The sequence below is a fragment of the Camelina sativa genome, chromosome 17 (genome assembly GCF_000633955.1).
Source record: "Camelina sativa cultivar DH55 chromosome 17, Cs, whole genome shotgun sequence".
NCBI lineage: Eukaryota > Viridiplantae > Streptophyta > Magnoliopsida > Brassicales > Brassicaceae > Camelina > Camelina sativa.
The window spans coordinates 10,101,128-10,110,978 of NC_025701.1; the positions used below are offsets into that span (position 1 = coordinate 10,101,128).

General features: G+C 32.7%; 1 protein-coding gene and 1 pseudogene across 1 annotated transcript; one reads left to right on the forward strand and one right to left on the reverse strand.

Moving 5' to 3' along the window:
• LOC104759335 lies at positions 4,208-5,055 on the reverse strand (annotated as a pseudogene).
• On the forward strand, positions 8,007-9,265 carry LOC104759336 (auxin response factor 17-like). Its single transcript, XM_019238883.1, has 2 exons — positions 8,007-8,984; positions 9,086-9,265. Exons 1-2 carry the CDS (start codon positions 8,007-8,009, stop codon positions 9,263-9,265), a joined length of 1,158 nt encoding a protein of 385 aa, XP_019094428.1.

A 9,851-nucleotide genomic window follows, 5' to 3' on the forward strand; every position in this document is an offset into this window, starting at 1 on the left:
TGATTGTTGTTTGTGGCATGTAGAGATCTTATTGCTTGTGTGTATAGCCCAGTAGATGGGAGGATTGCCTCACTGAGTGTTTATCAAATACTCATGCATCTCAATTTGTGTTTGTGGTGCAGGTAAAGGCAAAGTGTGATCGTGGAATCAAAGGCAATGAAGAGGAGGATGTTCTAGGGACTCGATTGGATGTTGTCTGGCATTTGCTAGGGTGCTAGAGTTGAGTCATTAGAAACATTGCTAGGTTGCTGGTTTCATGTTTCTTGTTGTTTGGTATGGAGATATTGCCTTGCTATAATATTGGTTTATTATTGGTTTATTATTGGATATTGATTATGTTATTCCGCTGTTGATTGTGTTGTGGTTAGATGGCTAGTGGGTATGGGACCACTAGCTGTAGTTTATTTTAATATATTATATTTATTATTTATTATTTAAAAAAAAAAGGGTCGGTCATTTCAGTTTTCATGGGATATGAATTTGAAATGAACTTTTTTAAAGATAAAAGGTCAGAAGATTGTCGACAATAATATTGCGACAACAGACAATATATATTATATATATATTAGTAAAATAAGTACGGGATTTTTATAGATTTATCTTTTAATCTTCAGATTATATTCATGTTCAATGATTTTTACTGAGAAATTTTTTAACTAAAATCCCACGTAAAATCGCAAATAGATATAACAAAGAAATATTATCTTCAAAAATATATATGTTGTATATCACAGAGTAAAGTAAGTTTAGTATTTATATAGATTTATACTCAAAAGTTGGAATGATTATATTTGAGCTCAACTATTTTTATTGATAAGAAATATTTTAAATTAAAGTCCCGCGCGTGCGCGGGTACAAATTCTAGTTAATAGATAAATAGTACTCCTCGTATTAATTGGCATGAAGATGCTGCTTCTTAATCCTGCTGCACAATGTGGAATTTATCTTCTTTGTCGATCCATTCACCACCAGCCAGGTACCTTTCATAAAGAAAAGATTCCTCACTCGGTTTCACCACCAGTGCTTAGAATGATCAGTTTTTATAGAAATGAAATGATGGAGTTATCTTTCCGGGATACAACATGAACTACATGTCAAGTTACAACTTCAACGAGAGATACTAGAGTCTGAAGCTAGAAGAGCAGCTGTGATATTGAAATCATTCTAATCAAAATTTTGAGTTATTTTGGCTATGGTTATTATGATTGTTCTTGTGTTGTGAGACTTGAGTTTATTTTTCCTTTACATTCAGTATGTTTGCTTCTTGTATTCATCGCTGATTTAAGAACAAAGATAGTGAGAAAATCTACAATACTTGAGTATAAATAATTTTATCTATATCTTATAAATGGTTATTTTGACAAACATTATTCACTATCATTAGGAACATTAACTCTAGTAAATTGTACATATATATCTTGAAAATTTTGGGCCCATAACTCAAAACTTATGAAACTTTAAACTTCATGTAGTCCATTTTTATTTGAATTTAATTAATTAAGCACTTCTCATGTCTTTTTTTGATAAAGTTTAAGCATTTTTCATTTAATCTCTATTTTATATTATTATGAAAATTACAACTGTATATTTTATCTAGATTATATGATGTGGCGATGCTTGTAATGTCTCAAAAATAGATTATAATTTTTTCAGTATATATTACTTGTATTAGCTTTGAAAAAAGACCAAAAATAGCTCTAATAAATAAAATGAATAATTTTCCCCCAATATATAGAATAGGTCTTTATAAAACAGCTCATAAATAATTTATTGTGTCTCTTATGGGGGAGTTGATGCATACATTTGTCAAACTAATACAATGAACTACCATAAATTTTTTTACCCTTGAGAAATTTTAGAGATAAGTATGAAATATTACTTAGATGGAAAAATTCAATTTTGATAAAAATAAGGATTAGTAAGAAAAAATAGTACTTAGAATGGCTTATAATGATAAATGATTCCAAGTGTAATACATACCCAGTGGCGGATCTAGAAACATTTTTAGCATGGGGCACAATATAAAGAACAAAAATTATATAAACATGAAAAGAAGCTCTATTATAAATTTAAAAACCTATAAAATTATAATAGGTTTTTTATACTAAATAAAATTTTCATCATGTCACTTTATCAATTTTTTTTTTCAACAAAACAAATTAGACGAAATTAGACTACCCTTTAGAAACCATTAATTATATTTTGGATTGAAATACTGATATATGAACAAATTATCAATTATAATATAAAATAACATAACCCATAAGTTTAAAGCATAGAAAATAGTTTTTTAAAACTAGATAATAAAAACGATAATTCTAACTAGAGAATTTTCCATTGAATAAATTAATCACAAAATAATTACTTCCTATAAAGTATAAACACGTTTGTTTTAGAAGTTATAACTGGAAGAAAAAAACAATTAAAAAAAAAGTTTTAGTTAACAGAGGAAAAACTAGGTCAATGATGCTATATTGCTAAATATAAATCTTCCATCGTTGTTATTACAATTCGCAGGCTTCCTTTGGACAATTAAAAGAAATAATTGTCGGATACATTTGTTTATAAGAAATAAAAAAATTTATATGGGTGTTTTATTTTGGGTTGAAATATTTTATTTCCTTCTTTGATATGACTGGTTTGGCCGTTTGGGGTTAAGGCACATCTTTGGTTTGTAATTAGAGTGGGGCACCTTTCAAAATTACCTATTAGACTGAAGATAATTGAGTAAGTTGTATGAAGAAAAGGAAAAAAAATAAAAAAAAACAGTGTGGGGCACGTGCCCCACCCTTCAATGCCTTGCGTCCGCCCCTGTACATACCTGTATAAATAAAAGGGAGCTGTTCTACTCTTAAGCATCAGTTTTGTCTTTTGTTAATCCAAAGCTTTTGAAAAAATTGTGAGAAGTAACAAATGTCGTCAAAAGATAGAGATGAAAAAGTGAAAATGAAAATTGAGAGCAACCTTCAAATTATTTTCTCTAAAAGAAGGTTTCGTCTTTTCAAGAAAGCAAGTGAACTTTGCACATTGTCCTATTTGTAATTCCACGGCAAGTTTGAAAATACACAATAGAACTTCTACCAATATCCTCCTGATGCAACACAAAAGATATTTTAGTTTATAATTATGGATCAGCTTGTTGCAATGTCGTTGTCTGTTTATGCATGTTTTATATATAAGGGAGCTAGTTATGGCTCTGATTAGGTTAAATGGAAATTTTTTATTTTTTATTTTATATTTAATATTGTTTTGATTTAATGATTGTTTTGATTTTCGCCAACAATGTTGTTTCCTTTTTGTTAAGTATAGGATAATGACAAAATATATCATTTCGTTGTTGAAACAACAATTGCTAATTGTTAATGATTTTCAATTTGGATTTTGGTTCAGTTTGGGTTTGGCATTTGATTTTACGATTTGGTTGAGAATAAGGATTTTTTTTTTCTTAACTTTATTTTTCGTATACATGCAATTGAAAAACATAGGGGCTCGAAAGTTTCAGTTATTTGAAAACTTTAACAAAAAATACTTGTTCACAGGAAGAATTAAACATAAATTTGTAATATATTCAATTTTGTTTTTCATAGCAGTTGGAATATTTATTTTCATAAAACGATATTGAACCAAATAAATAAGGGGAATTTCCAAACCAATATTGATAAATAAATTTAGCACGTATGATTAAAAAAATTACATAAGAATTCTAGCTTACAGTTACAGTATCAATAGTCTAGTAATTTTAGTTATACACACATGTTACTACTACGCAGTTGTAAAATCAATCATAGTGATTTGTATTTAGTTTTTTTTTTTCCAAAACACAACAGGAAAATCTAGATTTAAACAAAAAACATGTATATTTATATAGAACTACGATAGTACCCGCGCTACGCCACGGGATTGTTTTTTATATTGTTTGTATTTTAATATTTTTTAAAGTAATTTTTGTATGCTGTTTATAATAAAAAAAAATTATTGCCTGTGTTGATTGATTATCATTTTTGATTTTTTTTACCTTAAGAAACATGATTAGTGAACATTAAACAAAATCTAATATTTAAATATTAAAAAACTCTAGATGCCACAAGCATACCATATAAATTTCATAATGAAATTTTCTAAAGCAAAGATTGCCTCAAACCAAAACCAAAAATACATCAATATACTTTTTTCCCATATTCGAAATCACATCATTATTATGCTTATGTAACATCAAAACTACGAGTAAACAAAAATGAAGAAAAGTGTTACACCTATCGGTTCCTAATTTCAATCTCTTCATCAAAAAACATCTTCATTATTCTTGCTCCATTGTGAAGCTTTTCGAACAAAAATACAAGTATTCTTTACTCTTGTGGTCTTTTAGTCTGCATTTTAATATTTATGAAAATCTAACATCTCTTCTTCCAAATGATGAGTCTTGCCTACAATCACAAGTTAATGCAACAGTCTCCAAAATCAACACTCTCGAGTCTTATGGTTCCAACAACTATCTTATGGTCCTCAGTGCAGAGCCCACACACTTTGTGTCTTCACCATGAACCATAAACAGATTCTCCATGCTTTTGCTCAACTTCTAGAAGCTGCTCGATCGCTGTATTAACAGTAATATACCTGGGTGGTTCATACTGTTACTTCCGTCCTCTGCAAATAGATTCAAAGGTGGGCTCTTTCACTCGGATATATAGCAAACAGAGAGTGTGCAGTCCAAGAGAGCGGTCCTTCTCGATCTTCTCATAAAAGCTATCGGGTCTCCAAGTCTCAGTGAAGAACGAGATTGAAACAATCTCTCCATAATGAACGAGATTGTGCAGTACCTCTACATTTTTGTGTCTTAGCTAGAACAACAAGATCACTATAAGTTGTAGCCCTGCAAATTGTACATCCAGCAAAAAAAACAAAAACCACATCAAACATAAATCCCAAAATAACTGCATAGTAGTATCCCACTAACTACAGTAGCTATAAAATTGAATACCGATACATTAAAACTCAAATTTTGAACCTAAAAGGATCACCAACAACGATAAAAGCATAACACGCTTCTTCAATCATATCACCAGCACATACTTCTTCAATATCATTATTTTTTACTTACGTGTTAGCTTTCTCATCACAACTCACTAAACCTATGAACAAATAATTTTCGATTCCTAAAAATTTCCAAATAGACCACATGTAAAGGCAGAAATTTAAGCAGCCCCTCCTTATAAAAGCAGCTAATGAGCACAAATCACTGTTAAAAAATAACCATACATGGAATATACAACAAAAACAAACAAAAATTCATCCAAAGAAAATGAGTAAATATGTTGACCACAACTTTGATAATCCTCAGAAACTCTGATCCAGATTGACGACATAGTTGGAAAAAGAAAATGATAAACCGACTTACGAAGATGTGGTCCTAACCACCTCCCAAAACAATATGGAGCAAAAAAGACATTAAACTTAAACATATGAATTAAGATTAATTTTTTAATTTGATTATCTTATGTTGCCATTGGGCTCAAATCTGTACATATATAACAATCAAGCACCGACGATGTGAATTAACAAAAGCATTAGACTACCATATGCATATATAAAAATAATCAAAGGCCAACCATAAGAAAACATTCAGAAGATCAAATGCAAAAAACCAGATATGCATAAGAGAGAGATCTACTATGCAGTTAACAAAAGGAATGTGGAAGCTAACTAAGTGAAATTTACATATCAAAAACAGATGAGAAACACAGCCATTGACAATAATAGAAGAATTTGGTGTGTGTTACCAGATAAGGCTTGAGAATTTGTTCCAAAGTTTAAAACTTTATTCTCTGCAAAATCAACCACAAAGAAACAGAGAAAAAAAACATCAATAAACAGAGAGATAATATATCACATTGGTAAAGTCAGAACAGAAGTGAAGCCACCAAACTTAAGAAGAAGAAACTAATCACCATGAAAGAGAAACCGAACCTCGGGTTTGAGGTCACAGTGAACCACGCCTTGAAGATGACAATAAGCTACTACACTAAGAACCACGCCTTTTAGCATCTTCTTCTGAGTATTTGCCTCCCCTGACACGAACGAAGAAAACTCAAACCAGCCAAAGCACAATACAATAGCGACGTGATAGAATCATGTATGATGTATCAGCTACCTTTGACGTATTTCTCCAAGAGTTCACCGCCTTGGCATAGCCTAACCAGAAAGAAAATAGATTAACTACTTTCATCTCAATCATTCAATTGAAAATGATAAGGAGCCATAGAAAGCAAAAGTCAAATCTGAATAGGGGTAAGTGATAAGGAGTTTTTGAAACTGGCTCCAAACGAAGAAACTAAAGCAACAGGTTATGGTAATTGATTTACCTAGCAAGATCCTAACTCCGTCTGCAAAGATTCGAATTAAAACTCACAATTATCCCAGATTCAACCAAACACCAAAGATCATGAAAACAATCAAAATTCATACCATTTCAAAAAGATTAAGATCGGTCTAAATGTCTAATCCTCTGAAGCAAGTTTACTCCTTTCAACCAAAATTCCATACTACTCCTTGCTCAAAATAAAGATCCCAAGAACATCAAATTCGAAAACAAGTTGTGAAACACAGATCATTGAGCTAAGGTTTCTCAAAATCACTGGAGAAACCAAATGTGAAACACAAATCAGTTGAAGAACACATAATCGAAATAGGGAAGCTGGAGACAAAAACACCCAAAATAGAAAAAACTCTAATCTCGATTGCCAAAAGAAAAAACCCAGGAAAGATCTCAAAAACGAAGTCATTCAATTAGATACATAAACAAAGCGGAAACGAGGAGGGTGTAGATTTAAGGTACCGTAGAGAACTCTCCGGTAAGTCTTCGACGTTGGTGTTGACTGCCAAGCTTCGTCACTGAAACACCGGCGGTGAATAATTGCTGAGTCGAGGGTGAGTGAGGGAAGGAGCGTATGAGAGCCAAGTACTATTTTGGATAAACTCTTAAAGAGATAGCTCTATAGAATCGGATAATATTAGGACGATCGATTGTGCTAAGGATCGAAATCTCTTTAAGAAGAGAAGATTACTGAAATCGATCGACAGATAGAAGAAAGCGTCTGATAAAAAGAAGAAAAGAAGAAATTGATGTGTCCACGTTGTTAAAAGAAATTTGACATGTATTATTGTTATAATTTCATTGGCTGTTGATTTTAACATGTGTCAACACCAGCTTCAATATTAAGGCTGATGTGTCACACCAGGAATGCAACGCATTCTTTTCTTTTATTGTATTGATATTTTCTTTAGTATCGAAGTTATTTTCAGAAATAATAAGAACAATCTCTTTAAGCATAACGGAGGTCCAATAACAGTAATGGAAAAGGCCCACATAAACATCACCCATCACCACACATAATATTATCGAAGCAAGAAAAAGCCCACATAATCGCCGTCGTCTCGTTATAATAACTGAAGCCATTAACGAACTTACACACACTCCTTTTACCCCAAAGATGAAAGAAAAAAAAAACAAACTCCAGTCCTCTCCCGCCTTAACGCTCAAGAACAACAACGCTCGTCCCCCTCGCGTCTTCAACACAAATTTGCCAAATCTCAGGTACTTTAGGCTAATCGATGTGCGTGTAATCGGATTAAGGAATCTGGGAAAGAGTCGTAGGTTTCTATATTATGATTCTCCCTAAAACTAGCGTTCGCGATTTGAAAGATTCGAAGGTTTTCGTAACAAATGTCTAGTTAGGGTGAAAGATTTGCGATACTTTTCTATTTTCTGGTACTCTTTTTTGTGAAATTTACATCGTTTGATTGATCGAATTGCGTTTATTGCGATGTAAATTGGTTGATTGATTACTTGCTATTTGAGATTTGGGTTTGGGAAATAATCATATGGTTTCTGTTTTTCCGATTACTTGCGGATTTGAGATTTGGGTTTCGAAGAATCGAATTTTTGCAAAGAAGAAGAATCGATTTTGGTAATTTACTTTTCTTGATATACTCTTGCTTTGCTTTGTAGGATGGAAGAAGAAGATAAATCTATAGACTTATCAGTGTGGGCATACTGCGCTGGGGTTTTTGATTTCGATCATTTACAAGGTCGTGTCTACTATTCCCCACAAGGTCATGTGGAGAATTTTACTAGTTCTGATATAGTGAGGTACCTTTGTTCTGATTTGGCTATGGTACCGTGCGAACTTGTCACTGCCAAATATCTTGCGGACCCTAAGACTGATGAAGTCTTTGCATACTTCAAGCTCAAACCTCCAACGTCTGACGATGATCCAAATGAGGAGACTTGCTGCAGGGAAACAATCAGATCCGCTGATGGGTTCATAAAAGTTTTGGACCAGAGTGATGTTACAAATCCTGGTGAATGCACCATTTCTGCAGCTTGCTTGGGCGCTGATAAAGTCTTACCAAAGGAAGACACTCTCTTGTCCATCCATGACATCCACAGCCAGGAGTGGAAGCTGAAGCACACTTATGACTCAACACTGGAGTTACATAAGTTTACTGATGGCTGGGACAGATTTGTCTTGACGAAGCAGCTATCCCCTGGAGACTCACTGGTATTTGTAAAAACTAGAGTTGGTTTGACTATTGGAATCCGGCGAGTAACTGTTCCAGGAAGCGCTAGTGTTGATTCTTTCTTCCATTACCCTACAAGGGTTAATGACGTTCATGGTGGACAAAAGTTAATCCGGACTGGTAAAGGGTTATTGTCTGTCGAGGCCTTAGGTGAAGCCTTGGCAAAGTCACAGATAGGACGTCCATTTGACGTTGTATACTATCCACATGTTGGCTCTTCGAGTTTCGTTCTTGACAGAGAAAGAGTTTATAATGCTATATGGAACGTAACTTGGCCTCCAGGGATGAAAGTGAGGAAGTGGGTTATGGTTAAAGATCAGCTGAGGGTCATTTGTCATGAAGGCTCTGTCATTAGTAGCATTAAGAAGGATAAGGACTGGTACGGATCTCCTTGGAGGCAACTACAGGTATTAAATTCATATATACACTAGACTAGAGTATATAAACTAAGTTGATCCAGTGTTGATATCTCTGACTTTGTTTTTTTTTCCCCTTTAATGAATGACAGGTTAACTGGGATAAGAAATATGGGAGTGTTGAAGAGTTCGTCAACTTCTGGGAAGTCGAACCAGTACCTGAGCCAGTCTCTGGCAAGAAAAGAAAATTAGGTGACATGACGGCGACTCAGGCTACTACCACTGGACAGACTGGACAGACCATGCCTGATTTAATTCTCATAAAAGAATGATAACTTTTTTTCCTTGTGACTTTTCGGATTGAGGTTTTAGTATTGACTTTTCTTCGTTATCGATGTTCTAATAATACTTTTTTTTTCTCTCTTTTTTTTATATATTGTAAATGAGATTTTGTTCTGATTAATCATATAAAAGTAAGATTTCATCTCCTTATTTGTTGATTTTCATTTAATGTTTTCTAATTTTTTATTTGTACTTTAAACAATTTTTAAGACTCAATTAACACAATACAATAACTCACACAAAGAAAGAAAGAAACAGAGCAACGCCAACACCGTCGCAGAAGAAAAAAAAAACAATAACTCACACATTAAAATAAAATTATAACTGAAATAAAATAAATTATATATTAATCATATTCCACCACTCAATTTTATTCAAACACAATAAATTATAATTGTAACTCCCATAATTCTAAATATAACTTTCATCAATTCTTATCATATAAATAAACATTCTCTAATTCTCTCATATTAGCATTTTTTTACTTTCTCATTTTCACATTCTCTCATTCTATTCCACAATACCTCAGATCATTTTTCATTTTTTTGTTTTTGATTTCTTATTTTTGTTGTATGG

Bases quoted from the DNA above. Each gene is read 5' to 3' on its own strand.
- LOC104759336 (XM_019238883.1), top strand. From the start codon at position 8,007: ATGGAAGAAGAAGATAAATCTATAGACTTATCAGTGTGGGCATACTGC. The intron at 8,985-9,085 runs GTATTAAATTCA...AATGAATGACAG, and splicing joins CTCCTTGGAGGCAACTACAG to GTTAACTGGGATAAGAAATA.